Raw genomic sequence first — 22,114 nt, forward strand, 5'->3', positions numbered from 1 at the left:
ACTATAAAATGTTTTCAACGTTTACTGGCTGCTGAACGCACCCAGGTCATATGACCACAGCATTCACGCAAACAGCACATGATTCTTTCTTCCGCTGTCAGAGTCGGCAAGGTCTTGGTTTGACTGTGAAAAAGGTAGCTAGCTTGTGCCCAAGGTAAGTAACCGATGCACTCCTTATCTTTAATGACTTTCAACAATGTATGTATATTTGTAGCCAACGTTATAATCTGTGTGCCATTGTAACCCCTCGAGCACGAGCAAATAACGTTGCTACTGCAGTTGTGGCTGGATTTTTTATTTTAAGAACAATCATACATTGTTTGAACAATCACTTAACATTTGGTAACAATTGTTTTTTCAGATGTTTCGTGTGGTGTTGGGCGTGTTGTTGGGAGCACTTGGGGTGATAGGAGCTCCTGACTCAGATGAAATCAAGTTCCTCCCCGGTCTTCCGAAGCAGCCCAGCTTCAAGCAGTATTCCGGATACTTCAACGTTGCTGAAAACAAACATCTTCATTATTGGTACATACTTGTTTTTGTTCCACATTATACAGCAAGACATATGTTTGTAAATCCCCTTCCAGAGAGTTTTTAGTTTACTTGGTCTAAAGTGGAAGCTCTTGTTTGATGTATGTAAAACTTCTGTGCTGTTTAAGCTCCAAACATACTTTGCAACTGTTATTGTTTTAGCACATTCAGGGTATTAAATTTGCATCTACAGACTTCTATTCAGAAGTTCCCACAATCAGACCTTTATATAAAAATCTAGTGGCCTAACTTCCTGGTTAAGAATTTCCCTAGACTAGTTTTTAGATTCTCCAAGGAAGTAGGAAGCAGGCCAACTGAAACTAGAAAGTATTGTCAGCACCTTCAGGTTCCGGCTCATTTTCAAACCAATAATTTGTTTAGTATTTCAGATGCCTAACTGCTCCCCACACCATGTGTGACAATGTGAAGTCTTTATCTTTGTGCAGGTTTGTGGAGTCTCAGAAGAATCCGGACAGCAGTCCTGTGGTCCTCTGGCTGAATGGAGGCCCTGGCTGCAGCTCTCTGGATGGCTTGCTCACTGAGCATGGCCCCTTCTTGGTGAGGAGAAGGGGGTGACTGCTAGGACTTGTTATAAAACCAAGCACAGATGGGACCAAATATTTCAATCACATTTGGCTATGTTGTGAAAAAGTGATTGCAGGCTACCTCGTTTGATTTATGTAGGCTACAGTAACAGTGCACTTAAACTGGACACTGGTTTGTTTACAAGACCAGATCAAATTTGAGTCATGTTCAATAATGTGATGCTGTCTTTTCAGATTCAAGATGATGGGATATCACTGGAGTACAACCCCTACTCATGGAACATGGTTGGCTTATTCTGCCTTTCCTCCCCGTTCCTCCCTTTTAAAACATGAACCCACTAGTAGTCAATAGAACGGAATTCATTTTCACTTTTGTGTAACTGAAGTTGTGTTTTTAGATTGCCAACATGCTGTACCTGGAGTCACCTGCAGGGGTCGGCTTTTCCTACTCTGATGATAAGAAGTATACAACCAATGACACAGAGGTGAATGATAATTGGTGCTGCATGGCTCCAGCAAGAGAGAGGGTTTTATAAGAGATGCTTTTGTGATGGTTCCACTGACTCAATATTGTCCATCGGCAGGTGTCTATGAACAACTATCTGGCGTTGAAGGAGTTCTTCAGGCTCTTCCCAGAGTACAGCAAGAATGAGTTCTACCTGACTGGAGAGAGTTACGGAGGGATATACATCCCCACCCTGGCTGAGCGAGTCATGGAGGACGACAGCATCAACCTGCAGGTAAGGGGGGAGAGCTCCAGACCTGAACATTAATCTGTTCCTGAGTTGGGGCAAGTACCCCGAAATGTATGACTTCCATCAGGACACTGAGTAAATGGGGCTTTGTCTTTCCCAGGGGATTGCTGTTGGTAATGGAATGTCCAGTTATGAGATGAATGACAACTCCCTGGTGTACTTTGCTTACTACCACGGGCTTCTTGGAACAAGGTATTTAAGCCTGTGTTATGTCCCTCGTCCTCAATGCATGAGTGTTCTATCTTCCCACATTGTCTCCCAAAACCATGAGCCCACCTGTCCTCTGTTCTGGGTCTGTCTTTGTAGGCGTTGTGGGATTGGGTGTTGTAGTTTTGCTGTGTTCATTTCAATTGTTGTAAGCGAGCCACTGGTTGTGTATTCATATTATAAGCTGACCTATAAGAGGTAAAGTGCCTTGTTTGGGTTCTCCTTGCAGGGACAAGGGGATACATATTCTTTCATTTGTATTGCAATGCACCCACACAGTTGGCAGACTCCAATTGTGTTAGGTCCTTCTTTGACCCTAAACAGAAGGGTCATAACACCTGTCATGGTATTAATCATCTTTAGAAACAAACCTGCAGAATGAGTAAAAACATCTAATTATCTGACAGGCTATGGGCTGACCTACAGACATATTGCTGCAAGGGTGGTAAATGTGACTTCTACAACAACCATGACCCCACTTGTTCCAAAAATGTGAGTCCCTGTTACCTACAGCTTCCACATTCCCTTTGTAGATTTGACAAGAAAGCTTCAGCTGGACTTTGACTGGAACACTGCATGCTGACCGTGTAAAAGTATTGTTTCCTTTAAAGAGGAAATGCATTCATGCCACTCTCTCCCAACTCTAGCTCGCTGAAGTGCAGTACATAGTGTACAGCTCTGGACTCAACATGTACAACCTGTACGCCCCCTGTCCCGGAGGAGTCGGCCACAGAGTCAGGTCAGATAACAATCTTCCTGGGTTATCTAGCTTACACAATGTCTGGTGTAAGGAACTGTTTGGTTGAGACTTCTTGGTTCAATTCCATCCATCCTCCTTCCTGACTTGTCGACTGCCCTCGTCTGGGTTTGTGGTTGTAGCATTGACAATGGTAACCTGGTGATCCGGGACATGGGAAACAGCTTCTTGAACCACGAGTGGACAGAGCTGTGGAGCAAGGTAAGCACAGAAGAGTGGACCCTCCGTGAAAACAGAACACTTTTAAAGAGAAGTCTCAAAGGGCCTTCAGAAATCTGATCATATATGCAGTATACATTTCTGGTGTACCGTTAAGTCTGTGAATTCCTAAAAGAATCATATGTCAGCAAACCAGAGTTCTTTTTTTAACAGTGTTATTATTCATGTTGTAGAAAGTAAAGGGTGTGGCATCTCTGTACAAGCGTGTGAAACTGGACCCTCCCTGCACCAACTCCACCCCCTCCACCCTGTACCTGAACAACCCCTACGTCAAAGCAGCCCTCCACATCTCCCCCAAAGCCCTGGAGTGGCAGATCTGCAGGTGGGTCCACACACACACACACCAAGGTAGAACCCTCTCCCGAGCCGTGGTCCCGCTACTCGCACAGTGGACCGGGGAGCCAGGGTTCACTGTGTCTCGTGGCTGGGTTGAGAACGTTCTGAGTGTGTGTTGTGGTGTTGTTGCAGTGCTGAAGTGAATCTGAACTACAAGCGTCTCTACATGGATGTGAAGAAGCAGTACCTGAAGCTGCTGGGGGCCATGGTGAGGGTTTATTTTTTTATTTGACTTGAGATGCTCTGTGCTTTCGAAGAAGATGAACGCAGCACCTGTTTACGTAAAAGTAGCAGCACTCAAGCCGTAGGCTGTTTCTGGTATGACCCCTCAGAAGTACAGAGTGCTGGTGTACAACGGAGATGTGGACATGGCCTGTAACTTTCTCGGTGATGAGTGGTTTGTGGAGTCTCTCCACCAGCAGGTAAGGTCACTTCCCTAAGTAAACTTATTGGGGTGTTGATATTTCAGCTGTTTTGTGGCTGAGCCTGGGGTGGGGGGAGGGGGGGTGAGTGGCTCTGGGCCAGTGTGTGCTGACCTCCAGGCTGTGTGGTTCTCCAGGTGCAGGTGAAGCGGAGGCACTGGACCTATAATACAGGAGAGAGCCAGCAGGTGGGAGGCTTTGTCAAGGAGTTCTCCAACCTGGCTTTCCTCACCGTTAAGGTAAGACTCCCTAAATCACCACCACCAATAAACACAGACACAATCGGACCCTTAAAAAAAAAAATCATAGCCTGAACATCCAAACAGCTTGCCCCCCCACTTGTATTGTGTAAAACTATTTAAAGGATTTAGTTGTATTAAATCAGGTGAAACCATCCCTGCTTTTTGGATTACAATGTGTTGAGCTCCCTTGATTTGAACATGACAGACCCAGCTTTCATTTGCCTTCTAGAATATTCAGTAACGTTGCCTGTCTTATCCACCCCCAGGGTTCAGGCCACATGGTCCCTTCAGACAAGCCCATCGCTGCCTTCAGCATGTTCACACGTTTTCTAAAGAAGCAGCCTTACTGAGATGAAACTACATCAATACCTATCCCCTCCTTCTGTCATTTGATTTGCACTCTGTTTTGGCAGCAGAACAGACTGACTTTTAGACCCCACTTGGCACTTTGGCTTGTCAACATCTTGATGGAACAATATGGTGTATTGTTGGTATACTCTTCCATCAGTGTTGGTCATATGTAGGTGAGATATTAAGCAAGGAATATCGAAACTTGTCTGCTTCTTTCTCTACTGTGACAGGTACACATGCTGCTGTAACAGATCAGCATATTTTTTAGAGCCTTCTGTAATCGTGATAGAAACTGATTGACAATTTGTTTACTGACTGCCTTGATTTGCACAGGAAAATGTCTTCTGTGCTCTTGTAATGGCCTTTTTAACTACATGTAAAAATCAAAGGGATCTGTACGCACTGGATTATGTTTTGTTTTCTTTGTCTGTACATGTAAATCTGTTCATGTTTTAAGAGGAACTGCAATCTGATTGTGCCTCCACATAAACATTTGTAGACACAATGATTACAAGGGAACATGTCTGTTTTCGTTGTGTTCCCAAGAATGATCTAATGATTGTTGGAAATAAAAACGCTTGATATTTTGTATTTAGTTGACACTTTAATTGGTTCTTACAGAATGGCATTACATAAATGCATGACTGAGGTTTAAAACTGTTGTGCAGTCATCACTAGGGTTCCCAGGTTGCATTACATTCATCGTTACATTAGCATGATTGTCACTGAACTGTTCATACTTAGTTAGAGATCTACATAGTAAAGTACACGAAACATTTGCACCGTTTATTCTTACAGTAGGATGTGCTATACATGTGAGACATAGAAAAAAAAAACATCATTGGACCACAAACCCATCAGGGTATAGGAGTGCTGCTGTGCTCTTTACTTGGTGCCTGTCAGAACTCTGTCTAGACGATCTCCTCGTTTTTTTCCTGGATTTTCCTCTCGATCATATCCCTCAGACCTCGGCTGAAGTGCAGGTTGGCTCCGATGATGAGGTAACCCTAGGGTCAAAGGTCGAGTACTTAGAAAGCGAACGGCAAAGACAACAATCTTCCTCATCACTACTATGTTCATACGGGCATAATGTTCTGTCTATTCAGTCATCTTAAGGATAGAGGTTGTGATTGAAACTTACATTGTGGTACTCCACCACTTCCTCTATGAAGTCAATACCATCTGCCAGAGGTATCTGGACCCCTTTTTTGGTCCAGTCTGAAGCAGAACCACAGATGAAGAATTAAAGTCTCTGATGGTCAGTGAAATAATGTCAAAGTAATAATCGAGGTACATTATGAGCATTACCGAACAGTCATCATGCAGCACTTACTGTTGATGAGTGGTACCACAGAGATCTGTAGCATGGTCTTCAGAGGACCTTGTAGGGGAATGAGCTTCAGAAACAAACACACGTGAGGGTTTGAACCACGTACTGATACAAAGGAAAGAAAGAAAGATAAACGAGACGAACTTACTGCCAGTGATTCCAGAGCAGACTGATTGGAGAAGATCTTAAACTTGCGCAAGTCAGCATTAACCGCCAGCCTTTTGCCTTTCATTGACACCTTGGCATTGAACTTGGCCTCCTGTGAAGAGTGACGACAGACAGAATCTGACAATGGCCTAGTCTCCTAACAGCTGGTATCTTGTTGGGCACTGAAGCCAGCAGAACAGACCCAAAACGGGACATCCTGCATTTAAATGCAATGTAATCAGACACAACCAATCAAAGCAGATTGAAAGAGTGGGAAGGATTGCCTTAGTAGATCAAGGCGTATTACTAATCCTTACCATGGTCATGCTGGTGAGCTGAACAGGTGGCAGGCCAGGCGGCAGCAGCATCACCTTAACAATGGCGTTCACGACAACGGTCGCTCCCGACGTCTTGATGGTGGTGCGGGGCGCTGAGGTCACGGCCAGATGCAAGGACAGAGGCGCGTCCACCAGAGCTGGGTTCTTGGAGACAGATTAAAGGGACACGAGTTAATAGTTGGAGGTAGAAAAGGGAATATCCGTGAACGAACCGCAGTCTAACTGTAACGGTCAGAGTATGCTCACCATCATCATAATAGAGCCAAAGTAGGTAGTCCTGAGGATCATCTCTAGGTCCTTTGACATCTGGAAACACATTCGTCCAGTTCCAGTGGTTGGTATTGAATGGAGGGTTAGGGTTAAAGTGGGTTTCGAGGCCTCATAGTTACCCTGTCATTGGCAAGCAGCATCTGGAAGGCGCCCCCCTTGTAGTAGGAGAACATGCCACTGTCAAAGAAGTACTCGGAGAGAGCCATGTACACCATGCGGTCGTACTCTCTCATGACAGGGTCGACGGCGTAGTTGACCAGAGTGTTGTTCTCGTCTTTCAGGTTATAGAACATTCCCTGTGCGGCGTTGAAGTGTAGGGGTGAGAAAGTGAGAGTTTAGAAGAAAAAAAGTGACTTGTATGGTTGTGAATGCACTGGTGTCTGCTTTGGTAAGTGGCACACTCACCCTGAAGTCCATGTCAAGACTCCTCGAGGTTACCACAGGGTCACTCAGAAGGGAGTAGTCGATTCCGATATAACTGTCCACTTCAGTTCGCACTAGTAGGTAGAAAGAAAATATGACATGTTGAAACCCATGCCAGTGTGAACAGTACAGTGCTGACTTAGGCATCGTTGCTATGTTCACCTGGAATTGTCTCCAACAAAGAGTTGATCGAAACCAAACTGGCATGATTCAGGACAGGACAGATCTGTAGAGAAGACGAGGTAACACCTTTAAACATCACATACCATGTACTTACTTATAGCCAGAGGACAATATTATATGTCCGTACCTGTTGGTTGAGAAGAAAGCGCATTCCTGTGGTTAGGAAAGTTGCTATGAAGTCATAAACTCTCCTGAGGAACAATACAGACAAGCTGTGAACACCTGTACTCAAAACCCAATAGATGAAATCTTACAAGTGCATGTGTAAATGTACACGTGGTATGGTTACCCTAAGGTGCCGTCAAACTTGGCACGCATTTTGGCAATGGAGGCGTCACAGGTGATGTTGTTGATCTTGAGGCGTCCCTGCTCATCTCTGATGAGGTGGAGGGCCGTGTGGATGTTCACGCCTTCTGCAGAAGCGTTGATGGAGCCTGTGTCAAAGCTGGGACCACACCAGAACACATAGTCGTGATCATCTTCATACACGTTCATAAGCCACCGAAGTCGACACAGAACTTTTGTCATTTCCATTTTTAAATGAACAGGAAATGAATGTCCTATACTCATGTGTTGTTCATCTAGGCGTCCAGCTGAACCTAAACCCTTTAGCCTGGCTTCAAATTGGTGGGAAGCCAGCTTAATGGGCCTATAATGCGGATGACTTACAAGAACCAGTAGAGGATGCGTCTTTCGAAGCTGAGAGCGATGGAGGAGTTCTGCACCTCAAAGAGCAGGCCCAGGTCGGGCTGGAACCTCAGGTCAGCATGAGTCAGGTTCAGCTCGGTGATCTTTACTCTAAACAGACAGTAGAATGTGAGATTAGTGCCTGAAGAAAGACAGTGTTGGTCCCAGGGGTGGCACTGTGGTTGGACAAGACATTACTACATGCAATCAGAATCAGAAAGGGTTTTAATCGCCATGAAAGTTAGCACAGACAAGTAATTTACTTTGGCAGTAGGGTGCATACATTCAACATATAGGACTAAATCTTAAATAAGTGGTGTGATCTTAAATAAGTGGTGTGATCTTACATAAGTGGTGTGATCTTAAATAAGTGGTGTGATCTTAAATAAGTGGTGTCAATGGGCCTGAAGGGATCTAGATTCAGTCTAGGTGTCATGACAACAGAGGGTTCCTCACTCCTTGATGGTGTATTGGAAGCGTCCCTCCTTTCCTTTCATCTCGGGCATGGTGATGTTGCTGAGCTCCTCCTCCACAAACTTCTGAGTCTCATACTTCACTGGAAAATACATTTGGAGGATGACATGCATCGGAATACGCATGAGAATGATTGCAAAATGAAGTGGTTTTTTTATGTTTGCAATTACAACGTTGCAAAATTATTAGTCATTGGGTGACCAACTCGGTCGACTAAAATGTGTGTCTTACACATCTGGAGGCCCTTGTTGGTGATGCGTATCTTGCAGCCGGGGGGTTCGGCAGCCATGGCCGTGCAGGTGAGAAGAACCAGGAGGACGAAGGACCGCAGACTGGAAGCCATCACAACTGGACAAACCTTGACAATAAACAAATCATCCTATCGTAAATTTGGTTCGAAATATGCTTGTCTTATGAAACATATTCAAGAAGTCATCCATGCCTACAGCCATAATAGCACATTTGATGGCAGAGATATTGGATGAGACTTATTGTCGTAATAGGACAGTCTAGGACCACACGTGGCATCAGTGCAGTATCACACAGAAAAGGGGATGATGGCACTGTTTATTATTGTTCATCTTAGTTGCCATGTAATAAATATCTGAAGCATCATCATCCTTCAATAAAATGCATTGGGCCTAAAAGTAACAAATCAAACCTTCCATAATCCTTGAACAACAATATTATACTTTATATTGCCCCTTTTCTATGCCCTACCCCTTGTCCTCAAATGTTTTTGAAAAACGATGATTCTAAAAGTGAAGTAGCCACAACAGAATCAATGCAGTCATTCATTTCTGCCCATGAGGTCTCTCTCATTGCAAGAGAACATCATTATTCCTTGGAAAGTGAACCACCAAAATCTGTCCTACCTTTCCAGTGCAGGATGTGTAGTATCCAAAACGTAGAAGTGTGCAATAAATATTTCAAATGTTTCACAAGTCTGCTCTAAGTGCACCTAAATGCTGCAGTCTGAAATCGTTTCCCAGCAGCATGAACTGTTGCTGAACGAGCGAGCGACGAGTGAGTGGGCTGAGTGCTTGTGTCGTGGGGGAGACGGGGGGTAAGTGGGAGGGGTAACCCAGAGAAGAGGGTTTGACTCTTTACTTCATGTCTCCATAGCCTTTTGTTTCCTTGAACAGCAGGGAGAGTAGTGATCGCTATAGTAACCTACCACAGAGGAACTCCAGGGTTGGGAGAGCTGGAGGTTTCATGACCGTAAGATTTTAGGAGGGCCCAAAAGACATGCCATCCCCTGCCAACTCCATTTAATTAATGTTCTCGACACTCATAAAGTGAGAATGCGAGTGACTCTGTGTGTGTACATTTCCTGTAGAAGGCATGAGAGTTATTTTAACATTTGGTGGACGCTAAAACAAAACAAATAGGATCAGCAATTGGCCCATGCTGGTTATTGACCCTACAGGGACCACTTAACCTCACATACATCTGAAAAGCTTTTCCTCTTGGACAAACAGTGTGCTTTTTTTCATGGCTTTTTCTGAGAATTAGTGCTGGGTCAAGGGTTGTGGGTTCCCCAGAGGCAACCTCTTTGTGTTACTTGGGCATCATAAACAGTCCAAAACGGTCAACATGGTCTGACCACACGTGTCTCTGCACGTGGATTTCTCTAGCACTTCACAGTCAACACTATATCATGATTAAAAAAAACTAAAGAGCTTCCTGAGTAGCTCGGATTTATGACTGAATGTTTGCCACTGTGGTGGAATCCTGGCAATCAATCATCACAATCACCAACATAGAACAGTCTGTCCATGTGCTCTAAACTATAGTTTTTTTCTTGTTTAACCCTTGTGTTCTCCTCGGGTCATTCTGACCCATCAGTCATTGTGACCCACCTTCGTTTGCGACAATTTTACCGCATACAAAAGTGAAGCATTTTCTTTTAACCGTTGGGCTGTCTCAGACCCCCCACATTGCGAAGGTTAAAAGAAAATTATTTTTATTTGCCTTTGTATTGGGTAAAATTGGGTAAACACAACGATGGTTCGTTATGAACCTTTTGGTCATGTGACCCGAAGGCAGCACAAGGGTTAAACAAGACTCACACTGAAACAACAGGTTACTTCTGTTCCTGTCAAAACATAAACATCCCATGTTCTTGCACATCCTCCTTCTCTGGGCCCCGTTTATGGTGGATGTCTTCAGGCTACTGTTTTGTCTGCTGTGAGACTGAGCTGGTGTTTTTGGAGAGGGATTAGGGAGAGGGTACTGCAGTTCAGCAGCACAGCATTGTGGTCACATCCAGGTCAATGATTGCCAGAAAACTATGCTTAAAAGAGGCAGAGGAGGGAGGAGGGCACGCTAACAATCCAAATTGGGGGAGCAGCTTTGAGCTGCTACGCAGGAGTTAAACGTATTACTGCTCCTCCAGTGCGCCTGCCCTCCTGTAGCCTGATTGAGTGTGAGCCGGCCTTGAAAAATGGGTTCAAAATTGCCTCAAGCTATTTCAAAGCAATTTATTTGCAGTCATTTTATGATCAAACCCCTGTAATTTGCAGGACAAATTATGACTTGGCTGAGCGTGACATTTAGCTACAGATGCATTGCACATCTCTTTGGGGTAAGGGGTCATTTTCATTTTGTCATCTGTTATTCATACTCGTACAGTAGTCACCTCATTTTTTTTACCGAAAGCTCTGACTTATCAATGTTGTAGCACATTACATTGAATCTGGAAAGCTGACTGTAGGCACGCTTATAGCTTTAAAGAATAATGTCAATTTACATGTATTAAGGTATTCCTAACAGAATCTAAATCGACAGCCCAACCAGTGTTCACTCCCTAATTATTCCATCCATTGTGCACAAAAAGTACCATTTAAAATGTTCAAATGACTGTGATAGAACCCATGAGATTATAATAAACAGAAATCCCCCAAGCAGAAATGAACCTCCACTGTTACATATTGCACAAACTCAACAGGATATCAAGTTCCTAACTTTGATTAAATTCCTACCCACTATGTTACGATAAGCCTGAGATTTAAGAACCGTGGCAATTTGAATCAATTAATTGAACAAAGCCTGAATGTGTTTACCACTCACCATTCGCGTGCCATTGCTGGGAGGGCATAGGGTCTTCTGTGTCCTGTTAACTAATTTCAGCAGAAACTGGGTACATTCTGAGCCTGCTTTGTCTAACCTTTGAGCAGACTTATCTCCACATGACATGACAGCTAGATTTCTCTACACCCTTCTCCCCAATGAGGCTTCCACCAAAACGGCAATACTTACGGTGTTACTTGAAATGGGGTGGAGGAACAGCTCACTGCAGATCAGTCCTTTGTCCTGTGTTAAACTTCAGTTACTTTGAAGACGGTGCTGTCTCTGTGTTCCTGTGATCCTCTCGCTCTCATGCATACATACACATCTCTCTTTAACTTCCCCCCAGGGGTCTGAATGTCAGTATTTATAGAGGCAGGTTGACACGAAAGGGGAGTGACTTCTCTCTGTGATTCGTATTATTCTGTGTGTGGTGTAAAATAAAACATTATTTTAGGCATTATTCCAGAAACAACTCAATGTGGAAAATGTCACTCCTGGCAATTAGTTCAAAAGAAGATGGATGTGGAAACATATTTTGGGAAAGAAAAAACATTTCATTTAACTTTCAGAAATGCTAAATTATAATGATTACATTATACTATATTATTATTATTGTTAATATTTAACAAAGGTTTGCATTGACACTTTAGCTGATTTCCCTTTATCCATTATCCTTAAACTACACAGAATGATCTTACATGCTTGAAAGAAGGTTTCAGGAGGAGACATATAAGAAGTCTTCAAAGTATAATTATTATAAGGTTATATGGGGTAACTCCACACCATGTGATTTGATAAATAATAGGTTTGACTAAACATTTCCAAAGCCACAGTCCTAAAATGTTAACTAAACCTACCACATACACAATCTTCAAAGAGTGAGGGAGTGGGGATTGCATCATGTGCTTAGAAAGCAAGACATTTAAGAGTTAACACACTTGGTGAGGCATCCTTTCTTTAGGGACATGTGTCCCCCCAACACATTTAGTTTGTCTCTTCACTTCCAAGTCACTCATTGTCATGTGATTGGGGAGGAAACAGGTTATTGACAACCCATCAACACACTCTTCAAGCCACCACTCTGAATACCTACAACTTTGTTCTCCTGTTTATGTATATATATACATACACACACACAAAACAGTGTATATAAGGTACCAATCCTATTTGGTATTTCACAAATTGGGCAGAGGACTGCACAGGCCTGGAATACACAGCACATAAAGAGCCAGGCAGGGCAGTTTGATACTTCTGGATCCCTTGAAGTCTGTAAACCACAGAGAAGTGCTTCTTAGCTCCCTTGCTAAGAATTTGGTTCATGGAGGGTGGACAGAGGGACATTACGTGGCATTAAGAAAACCTCTACACCAATTTTCCACAAGATCCTCATAAGGCTGAATTCTTGGAAGTCCTGTGGGAACAATGTCAGTAATGTGATAATTTGCTTAGTTTAACACACAGTGCATCTGTGAGAAAAGTGTGACCACATAGGAAAGGAGGAAGACTAAAAACTTTTGTTTGTTATTGTGGTTGAGATCCTCACCTCCTTGATCAATTTGGGAACGCTTTTCACTTCAGTCATACAGTTCACTTCAGCTCCATTACAACATATGTGTGGGAATACTTTTCAAATTAAAAATGAAAGACACTTCAATCAAAGGTATTTTATATTTATTAAATACGTTTTCTCAACGTGATTTTTGACGCTTTAGATTTAATGTTAAAATGAATCGTGTTTATTTCCGCTATAAATCCGTTTCTCATACACTTCAACCTACTAATATAATGTGCAATTGCAATATATATTTTTCCATTATAACAATTGCGAAGAACATTTACACTCCATCAGCATGTTGGCTGTTGTAAAGCTGGTTGCACAGAAAACTCGTAAGAGACACTCTGCATATGGCTGCTTTACAGTGTCAAATTTTAAGGAGCGAAGGCAAAGTTGGCGCATGCGCAATACATAGGCCCGAGTCCCTGATACAAGATGGCTGAAAAGGTGGGGAGGGAGAGGCGGAGGCGGGTCCGGATTGAATAGAGCAAAGCCTATACGGGATTCCCAACAAACCTCTGCAAGGTAAGGGAACTTAACAAATTAGCGCACCCGCAAGAACATAAACATACGGCGGAATGTGCAGAGAGTCATATTATTCACCCAGATTGTACATATCTGACCAATGCACGTAATAAACAAAAAATAATGACTGCAAGGTGCGCAGCGGCTATGGCTCAAGAGCTCGCGCCATCTTGTCACATTCAAAGTGCGCGCAGTATGTTTGAAAATTTGAAGGATCAGCTACATCTGGCACACCACGTTTGCCTAGTTTGCTCGCTGACTCGTGTGCATGTATTAATTCTGATCATTTTTATGTCTTAACAGTCCAGTTTAGTGCCGTATTCCTCCGTATATTACCTGTTTTACCAAGTGTCCCCCGCCTGAGTTTGGAGATGCTGCCGTTGTCTTTGTTGTGTAGCGCAGCTACCCGACGTTTTCCCCTCCTCCTTCGTGTTTGTTTTCGGGCGGCTCAAGCTGGGGTGGGCGGTGATGGGGCGCATGCGTGTCCCTACATCGTTCGTTCATTTGAATTATCTGTGAGATTGACAGAAAACGCATTGTCTTGATGTCAATTTCGTATTTAGCTCATGTGGGAATCTACATTATTCAAATAAAAATACCGAACTTAAGATAGCCAGACCAACTATGCACTACAACACTAACCAAGGCTAACAACGAGTCAACGCTATAGCTAGCTAGTAGTAGCTAGTTTTAGCACTCCCACAGCATAGCTATCCAGCAAGTTAGCCACTATCTATAGCCCCTTTCTAATTATTGGAACAGTTTATTTTGCCTATTTTGGGGAAGGTGTTATTGTAGCTATAGTTTTTACCCTTTAGTGCAATAACGCTGTCTCCAATGTTTTGGCCTCGAGTTTAGTCAATGTGTTGTGAATCTAGTGATGCATTTTGGCGCGGGGAATTGTTTACTTGCCTGCCAAAGCGCGAGTACAATCAGCAGCCAACCCACCCGGTCGATTTCACATGAGGTTAATGTATGAAATGGTTTCAAACAAAATACTCAGATCCTCCCCATTAGCAAAGTGGACAACCGATTAATGTGGCTTATCTTTTCGTACAAAAAAGTTTGTTTAAATGCATCATATTTGCATAATGAGGGAGAAGGTAATCAATGCCAGATCACCAACTGTGGCTTCAAGAAATGCACCTGACAGAATGAGTCGCTATTGCCCCCCCCCCCCCCTCCCATGGCTCCCCAGGACAGGAGGACAGATGACGAGAGATGTCAAGTGAGAATCATGGAACAGTGAAGGGGGACACCACCATGGTGATGTCGCCCTCAGGCTCTGCCACAGAGGGCTCTCCCTTGTCACCATCAACCAGTAAACCCATCCAGGAGCTACCAGGTAAAACAACTGTAATATGACATTCTTATATGGTGCCCAACCCATCAGGATATTAGTTCGAGAATGATGATGATGTGAGGGAGAGAGTGCAAGATGCGTCCCTTGTATGTCGTACTGTGTGTCTATGGGCTGAATTTCAGTTGATGGTAGAATATTCGAATGTATCGTCTGTTTGTACAGATGAGCTGATCCAGGCTGGCTGGTCCAAATGCTGGAGCAAAAGAGAGAACCGGCCATATTACTTCAACCGTTTCACCAACCAGTCGCTCTGGGAGATGCCCGTTCTTGGGCAGCATGATGTCATTGTGAGTGTAAAAAAGAAGACTCGAAGTAGAAACAGAGGGATGGAATGTGTCTGTAAGTTCCTGATTCAGGCAGTATTATGTGAGCCCATCAGTCAGTATAATGTGTTCTCATGGACTCAGCTTTGAGAATGTTTCTGTCATTTGTTCTTCCTTCAGTACTTCACTACTGCAAATTATGTTCTCATCCCTGCCCTTAAATTGAGTTTTTGAAAGAAGAAAAACATTAGTATGGTGTGAGTAACGACCATATTACAGTTTTCTGATGTCACATCTGCCCTCATTTATTCTTTCTGTAGTCTGACCCTCTGGGTCTGAATGCTGCCCCAGCGGAAGGCGCGGGAGACGCAGGCGTGGGGGACGCAGGCTTGGGCAACGGGCAGCGCAAGAGACGCCCATCGGAAGAGGCAGCACAAGGGGGGCCTAACAGTTTTAAAAGGCCAAAGGCAAGTTTTTATGTGACGGGTCACGTCAAAAGCTCACTGTCGTTTATCTGCAGAGTGATTGCATCCGTTATGACGTTTCAATGTCGTCCTTTCAACTTGAAATGGTTTCTGTAGCTTTTGTATTTGCGGTTCACAGGTTGAAATCCCAGTCACCCCAACGACCCCTACAGTCCCCATCTCTCCCAGCACCCCAGGTATGAAGCCATGGAACTCGACCGCCGAGGAGAAACCAGGGCAGCCAGCAACCCCCTCCACCCCCACCCCCGCACCATACCGTCCCACCATGTAAGCACACCCTCCAGCCCTGTCATCAACGTATCCATCTGCCACGACGTCACTGCTTTAGAACTAAAACCTTGTGCTGTGACTCGTCCCAGCGTGTACTGGGACCTGGACATCCAGACGAACGCAGTGATCAGAGAGAGATCCCCGGGCGACCACCTGCCCCCGCACCCTGAGATGGAGCTGCTGCGAGCCCAGCTGGTCACCAAGCTGAGGCAACACTACCACGAGCTCTGCTACCAACGAGAAGGTAGGCCGTGTTTCTGACCGTTTGTACCAAGCCAGTGGTTATGTACCAATGCACACCCTAACACCCCCCCACACACACACACACACACACACACACTCTCTCTAGGTATTGAGCCCCCACGGGAGTCTTTCAACCGCTGGCTACTAGAACGGAAGGTGATCGACAAAGGCCCTGACCCCCTGCTGCCCAGCGAGTGTGAACCTGTCATCTCCCCATCCATGTTCCGAGAGGTCATGAACGACATTCCCATAAGGTCAGGACACACAGAATCCTACGGTCTGAAAAGACGTTGTTTCCTCGTCTCAATTCCCATCCATCCGTATGCTCCTGAGCACGAGGAAGTGAGATAAGAAATGTTGCATAAAATGAACCTGGGCTTTACTTTAAAAGGGATTTGACAGTAATGTGGTGTTTTTGCTGTGTGTTTATTCATTAATCCTTAATCTTTGTTCTGCATTTGGTTAATGGATGATATCACTGAACACTATTCTTCATCCCCGTGACAGGCTATCCCGCATCAAGTATAAGGAAGAGGCCAGAAAGCTCTTATTCAAATATGCAGAAGCAGCCAAGAAAATGATCGACTCAAGGTAGGTGTTTTGGCAGTCTTCAGCATAATTAGCCATATTACCTCTTTATGTTGCAGGCTATTTCTTGAACTCTCTCCAAGCATGAGGTCAGAGCAGTCTCTTAAGACGGAATGTAAGGCACTACAACTTACTTCAGCATTTTAGTAAATCAATCCCAGCAGACATCTCTGCTGCTATATCACTTCCTCTGCATTTTAGGGGCATACCGGGTATTGCCGAGCAGTAGACAGTTCCTATATCACCAGTCTAACCCAGTCCTGGATCCAACATGTTTTCTACCCCAGTGTCTCTATGGTCTTCTGGTGTGTGGTCTTTCACTCCTGGCTTTACATCTTAGAAACGCCACACCAGAGAGCCGCAAGGTGGTGAAGTGGAACGCAGAGGACACAATGAACTGGCTACGGAGAGACCACTCGGCCAGTAAAGAGGACTACATGGTACGTGTCTTGGTGTACATGTGGTGCAATAAACAGTGTTGTCATGTGTGCGTGTGATTGCTTTACTTTTGGGGATCTTGCCCGTTGTGAACATTCTTGCCGCAGTCATGTTCATCTACAAAAACCGGAACGATTCAAGCGTGCATGTTAAAACGACAACTTCCTGTTTTCCCTCCCGTCTCCCAGGACCGCCTGGACCACCTGAGGAAGCAGTGTGGCCCCCATGTGACGGCGGTGGCCAAGGACTCTGTGGAGGGCATCTGCACCAAGATCTACCACATCTCCGCTGAGTACGTCCGCCGCATACGCCAGGCTCACCAGGCCCTGCTCAAAGACTGCAACATCACAGGTGAGTGAGCCCTGGTGAAGTGATACCGACCTCTTAGCGTGATGAAGAAAGTCAACTTGTGACCCGACCTGTACAACATCTACTGTGGGAAGTGCACTTTGGTTGATGTCACACTTAATGGATCACATTCGTATGTGAAGGTATGCCAGTAGTTCATGTGTGTGTGTGTGTGTGTGTGTGTGTGTGTGTGTGTGTGTGTGTGTGTGTGTTTGGAACAGAAGCAAGTGCAGAGGTGCAGGACAGGCTGGTATACTGCTACCCTGTCAGACTGGCTATGCCCTCGCCGCCACAGCCTCGCGTGGAGCTGCACTTTGAGAACGACATAGCCTGCCTCCGCTATAAAGGCGAGATGGTCAAGGTGAACCGTGGCTACTTCAACAAGCTGGTAAGAAATCTGTGTGTTTGTGCACTTCTCGTGTGTGTGTGTGTGTGTGTGTGTGTGTGTGTGTGTGTATATATAGTTATAGATCATCACGTGCACAACTAGTTGAACACCTCATTCAATGAGCGACTTAAGACCACAACAAAGACATTTCCTGTCCCTCTCCAGTAGTGGTGATACCTTACTTAACTTCATACAGTCTAAACATTTTACAGGCGACCTACGTGTATGGTTAGAGATAGTGAATCACGCCATCATTTAAGTGACCCATTCAGGAGGGTGGAGACTGATTTAGTTAGTTTAACGAACAGCAAGATTCCTTTTAATGATTTTGACCAACAGAAAAATACCTCTTCCACAAGAATGTTGTTGTCTCACCCTTTCATCCACCGGCCTGTCTCTCAGGAGCTCCTGTACCGGTACAGCTGCATAGACGATCCTCGGTTTGAGAAGTTCCTGTCACGAGTGTGGTGCCTTATAAAGAGATACCAGGTAAACCATGGCAGGGACCTGTTGCTGCGGTAATGTCCTCAACACCCGCACCCACCATTTGACTGGTATGTTAGAAGTCGGTTGAGCGTGACCGATGTCATGGCTCTGTGTTCAGGTGATGTTTGGCTCTGGAATCAACGAAGGCACGGGTCTACAGGGGGCTCTCCCTGTTCCCGTCTTCGAGGCTCTCAACAAGCAGTTCGGGGTCAGCTTCGAGTGCTTTGCCTCTCCGCTCAACTCCTACTTCAAGCAGTTCTGCTCGGCCTTCCCCGATACGGACGGTTTCTTTGGATCGAGAGGGTAAGTACAATCAAGTGGGAAACATTCTTAACAAAGCTCTTTATGTGAACTATGTGGTGTGTTTGTTGTGTTCCGTGTGTTTGTTGGCACGTGTTTGTCAGTTTGAACCATTGGACATTGCCCCCCCTCCCCCAGGCCCTTCCTGAACTTCTCTCCAGCCAGTGGATCGTTTGAGGCCAACCCTCCGTTCTGTGAGGAGCTCATGGATGCCATGGTGACACACTTTGAGGTGCGTAACGGTAACCATGGGCTGTATTTTAATCCGAATATCCTACAGATGAAGAATATGTTGTAAACAGTCAAGCAGACACAATAACACTTTGCTTTCGGAGATAACTTTTGGCCTTTGCCAGAAGTAAACTGTCCAAGAGATAGTGGGGGGAAATTGTGGTTAGGATAAACTTGCCTTTATCTGATGAGAACGAGCAGGTGCTATTACATTGGTTGAACACTTGAGTGAGCAATAATCCTTAAAATACCGAAGGCGTTGCCTGTAAAGAATAAATGCAGTATGTGTCACAGCCCTATTCAAGAGTAGAAATAGGTAAATATATCAAGGCAAGCGGTTTACCCTTGTTTAACCCGTAGGAGCTCTTGGAACGTTCCAGCGAGCCCCTGTCTTTCATCATCTTTGTCCCAGAGTGGCGGGACCCTCCAACTCCGGCCCTCACCCGTATGGAGGTCAGCATCTATCGGCGCCATCAGATGATCGTGCCGGCCTTTGAGCACGAGTACCGAAGTGGCTCGCAACACATCTGCAAAAAGTGAGTATCAGTGCCAGGACACCCCGTGATGTTTATAGTTATTACTTATTACTCACAAATGTTTCTCCAACCCGCTCCCTCCCTGCTTCCCCTCGTTCTCTTTCAGGGAGGAGATGTACTACAAAGCCGTCCATGGCACGGCGGTCTTATTCCTCCAGAACGCCGCTGGTTTTGCCAAGTGGGAGCCCACTGCCGAGCGCATCCAGGAATTCCTGGCAGCTTACCAGGTGTCTGGTCGAACCATGTCCTCTCCTGGGCCCTCCTCCTCAACCCCCACCACACCCTCCCAGGCCAGCACAGGGACTCCTGGGGCTGCGGGTGACAAAGACTGCTCTAAGACTGCAACTCCAGAGCAGCCTGCTAGCTTGGACTCACCTGCAAGCCAGGACAACAGCTGTAGCAGTAGTCCTGTAGAAAAGACTGCACCTGAAGCAGCTAGCGTCTAGGAAGCCGGGGGGGGGGGGGGGGGGGGTAGGTGGTGAAACTCTGTATTGGTGCTGACGGGGGGGAGGGTTCAGCCCTGGACTGCCTTCAAAGGGTGGCCTGCAAAGGAGGGGGACCCCCTCTTTAATCTGTTTACTTTCTCTGCCTCGACTATTTAAAAATAGTTATACTGGGTTTTACAGATTCTCCTTGTTATTTACTGTGGTAGTTCTTGTTGCTTTTAATAACGTAGTTGTAGCGCTTTGCTAAGGTTATTTTGGTATATGTTGCTGTTGTAGTCGGTAATAATTGGGTAATTCTGGTCCTCGTTCTTTGGCCTTCTGACAGTGCAATGCTCGCTGGAGGTTGTGGTTTTCTGTTGGTATAAAGAGGAATTGTTTGTCATTGTTTTGCTCAAATTCCCTCAATCCTATGATACCTTGGTACAGAAGGGAGTTGTAGTGTTTGGTGATAAGGCAGCTATGTTTCTACCCCCTTAAGCCTGCAAACACTTTTAGTTGTGATCCTTGTACATACATGTAACATCTAGGCCCATTGTTACAGTCGAAGCAATCTAAGATGGAAAACATCGCTAGATTTATTATGCTATGCAGGTCACGTTTACTGTAGACTAGATTTGGAGAATCGGCCAAGTCAGCCTTGAACCTCCATATCTGCAGTTGATTAAAGAAGGCTGAGTCCAGTACCCCTGGCATGATGTTGCTTTATGTGTTTTATTGTTTCTGTGGACAGTTTGTAAAAGGATGAACAGGCTTCAATAACTCTAGAGAGTGTAAAGCTATGAAATGCTCTTAGGCCACCGGTAGCAAACATGCTTAAATGTGATTATTTTCAGCCGACGTTGGTTGTCACATTGTTGAGTAGACTAGTTTGTTGAGTAGTGGCATTTTCTAATCCATCCATTCAAATTTGTATTTGTTTCCGATGTTTACACCAGTATGAGATTCGAACGCATCACTGGGCAGCACAATGAATGTAGAATTGAGAGTAAATGACAAAATGGTTGGTCTGGAGACTTAAGTGAGTTGAGAAAATATTTATGTTGGGTGGGGGGGGGGGAATACAAAACCTCTATTTGTACAATTCTTCCATCATTTCATTGTATTTAAATGTTGGCTTTGTTCTAGTAAACTACTATTCCATGCAAAGCAGACTCTGCATACAGTCATCTATAGCCTGAGTGCGTGTATAATGAGCTTAGATGTAGTTTCACAGAAGACATCATCTCTTTGCCTTTGCCCCATACTGACAAGTGAGGTTCAGAACTAGGATGACTGCATGGTGCAGGAGAGATTTGGATTAGACGAGTGTGGTACTGTTGAAATTGTGTTATGATGGTTGTCTTGATCCGATTGGTCGATAAGGCATTGTGCCCTATAACCTTTAGCCACTCACGCTTCTCCATATTATAATTGAGAACAAATCACATGCCCAGATGTTAGTGTATTTCTGTCACCAGCAAACTATTGTAAATATTGTACAGAGAATTGGTATGAAGTATGTGTTATTTTTCCTCAATGCTACACAATAGGATTGAGCTCTGATGATAAAAACAATTAATTGTATGTCGTATGTTCATCCATGCTTTTTAAATTTGATTTAATTTAACATAACTTTTAAAAATAAATCTGTTTATGTATTATACAGTTTATTACATAGAAATTGTTTTAAACTAAACCAAAGTGTTATTAAAAATCTCTAGTACTTAAAAGTAGAATTATGTATGATTGCATCAGTAATGCAGAAGGTTACAAATTACTCCTCAAATTTATTTTTATAATTATCTTTTGTTTTGTAAAAAAAATCAGTTTTGTCTTTGAATTATTTGTTTTGCATGATACGTTTGACACTCATAAAATATGTTTTTATTGCTGAATCAGTTTATAGGAATTTTCATACAGTATGACATTTATTTATCCTTCATTATATCTGTTTAAACTCTAATGGTCATTTATTATCTTTTTGTTATACCATGAATGTTTTTTTTTAATGTTATTCTTATGGGCAAGAAGAAAGTGAATGTAAATATACTATCTGTGCTCATTGAATTCATATCCTTGGTCTTCTCAGTAGATGATCAATGTTGTGGCATTCTCTTTTCAAACTTGCAGAACTATTCACTGGATCACATTTGCTCCCAGTAAAATGTGTCAAATGAGTTTCTAATAAACTAGCTTACTGTAGTTTTTAGTCTATCCGACCTGCTGAAATATGGGGGAACATTTTTTTTATATTTAGAAACATTTGACATTTAATCATTCACTTTACTGTCTGATATAGTAAATACTCTTTTTAATAATGTAAAGATTAGTCCAAATGTTTTCCTTAATGCTGAGAGGCGTAAGAATAAAAATGAATTTAGCCT

The 22,114-nt window shown here is 44.1% G+C and overlaps 3 protein-coding genes across 6 annotated transcripts; 2 read left to right on the plus strand and 1 right to left on the minus strand.

Moving 5' to 3' along the window:
* Positions 1-7: 7 nt before the first annotated feature.
* ctsa (cathepsin A) lies at positions 8-4,953 on the plus strand. The gene is made up of 15 exons (XM_084705823.1): positions 8-154; positions 362-522; positions 975-1,086; positions 1,308-1,358; positions 1,472-1,558; positions 1,658-1,813; positions 1,929-2,020; positions 2,443-2,527; positions 2,683-2,774; positions 2,915-2,993; positions 3,185-3,333; positions 3,480-3,555; positions 3,680-3,769; positions 3,907-4,008; positions 4,278-4,953. Exons 2-15 carry the CDS (start codon positions 362-364, stop codon positions 4,359-4,361), a joined length of 1,416 nt encoding a protein of 471 aa, XP_084561949.1. The 5' UTR covers positions 8-154; the 3' UTR covers positions 4,362-4,953.
* pltp (phospholipid transfer protein) lies at positions 4,947-14,266 on the minus strand. 3 transcript variants are annotated; one of them, XM_084705822.1, is made up of 16 exons: positions 14,178-14,266; positions 13,703-13,879; positions 8,446-8,572; positions 8,197-8,296; positions 7,723-7,851; positions 7,343-7,498; positions 7,181-7,244; positions 7,033-7,096; positions 6,853-6,944; positions 6,567-6,743; positions 6,424-6,483; positions 6,157-6,321; positions 5,841-5,951; positions 5,696-5,759; positions 5,504-5,580; positions 4,947-5,369 (listed from the first exon to the last, which is right to left on the minus strand). In XM_084705822.1, the coding sequence occupies exons 3-16, from the start codon at positions 8,555-8,557 to the stop codon at positions 5,274-5,276; spliced, it is 1,467 nt and encodes a 488-aa protein (XP_084561948.1). In that variant the 5' UTR covers positions 8,558-8,572; positions 13,703-13,879; positions 14,178-14,266; the 3' UTR covers positions 4,947-5,273. The 3 variants fall into 3 exon arrangements, with proteins under 3 accessions (XP_084561948.1, XP_084561947.1, XP_084561946.1); XM_084705821.1 differs by lacking the exons at positions 13,703-13,879; positions 14,178-14,266 and adding an exon at positions 11,476-11,707; XM_084705820.1 differs by lacking the exons at positions 13,703-13,879; positions 14,178-14,266 and adding an exon at positions 11,287-11,312.
* pcif1 (phosphorylated CTD interacting factor 1) lies at positions 13,263-21,932 on the plus strand. 2 transcript variants are annotated; one of them, XM_084705818.1, is made up of 16 exons: positions 13,263-13,366; positions 14,565-14,711; positions 14,892-15,016; positions 15,313-15,459; positions 15,596-15,744; positions 15,837-15,991; positions 16,097-16,244; positions 16,498-16,581; positions 16,919-17,018; positions 17,205-17,367; positions 17,586-17,752; positions 18,155-18,241; positions 18,357-18,541; positions 18,677-18,770; positions 19,130-19,305; positions 19,412-21,932. In XM_084705818.1, exons 2-16 carry the CDS (start codon positions 14,588-14,590, stop codon positions 19,749-19,751), a joined length of 2,244 nt encoding a protein of 747 aa, XP_084561944.1. In that variant the 5' UTR covers positions 13,263-13,366; positions 14,565-14,587; the 3' UTR covers positions 19,752-21,932. The 2 variants fall into 2 exon arrangements, with proteins under 2 accessions (XP_084561944.1, XP_084561945.1); XM_084705819.1 differs by having other exon boundaries at positions 17,589-17,752.
* The last annotated feature ends 182 nt before the right edge of the window (positions 21,933-22,114 follow it).

Source organism: Hypomesus nipponensis, chromosome 9 (assembly GCF_054491055.1).
Source record: "Hypomesus nipponensis isolate SF chromosome 9, ASM5449105v1, whole genome shotgun sequence".
Classification (NCBI taxonomy): domain Eukaryota; kingdom Metazoa; phylum Chordata; class Actinopteri; order Osmeriformes; family Osmeridae; genus Hypomesus; species Hypomesus nipponensis.

Bases quoted from the DNA above. Each gene is read 5' to 3' on its own strand.
- pcif1 (XM_084705818.1), top strand. From the start codon at position 14,588: ATGTCAAGTGAGAATCATGGAACAGTGAAGGGGGACACCACCATGGTG. The intron at 15,017-15,312 runs GTGAGTGTAAAA...TTCTTTCTGTAG, and splicing joins TTGGGCAGCATGATGTCATT to TCTGACCCTCTGGGTCTGAA. The intron at 15,745-15,836 runs GTAAGCACACCC...GACTCGTCCCAG, and splicing joins GCACCATACCGTCCCACCAT to CGTGTACTGGGACCTGGACA.
- ctsa (XM_084705823.1), top strand. From the start codon at position 362: ATGTTTCGTGTGGTGTTGGGCGTGTTGTTGGGAGCACTTGGGGTGATA. The intron at 523-974 runs GTACATACTTGT...ATCTTTGTGCAG, and splicing joins AACAAACATCTTCATTATTG to GTTTGTGGAGTCTCAGAAGA. The intron at 2,021-2,442 runs GTATTTAAGCCT...ATTATCTGACAG, and splicing joins CACGGGCTTCTTGGAACAAG to GCTATGGGCTGACCTACAGA.
- pltp (XM_084705820.1), bottom strand. The intron at 6,484-6,566 runs GTAACTATGAGG...ATGTGTTTCCAG, and splicing joins TGCTGCTTGCCAATGACAGG to ATGTCAAAGGACCTAGAGAT. The intron at 5,370-5,503 runs GTAAGTTTCAAT...CTTTGACCCTAG, and splicing joins AAGTGGTGGAGTACCACAAT to GGTTACCTCATCATCGGAGC.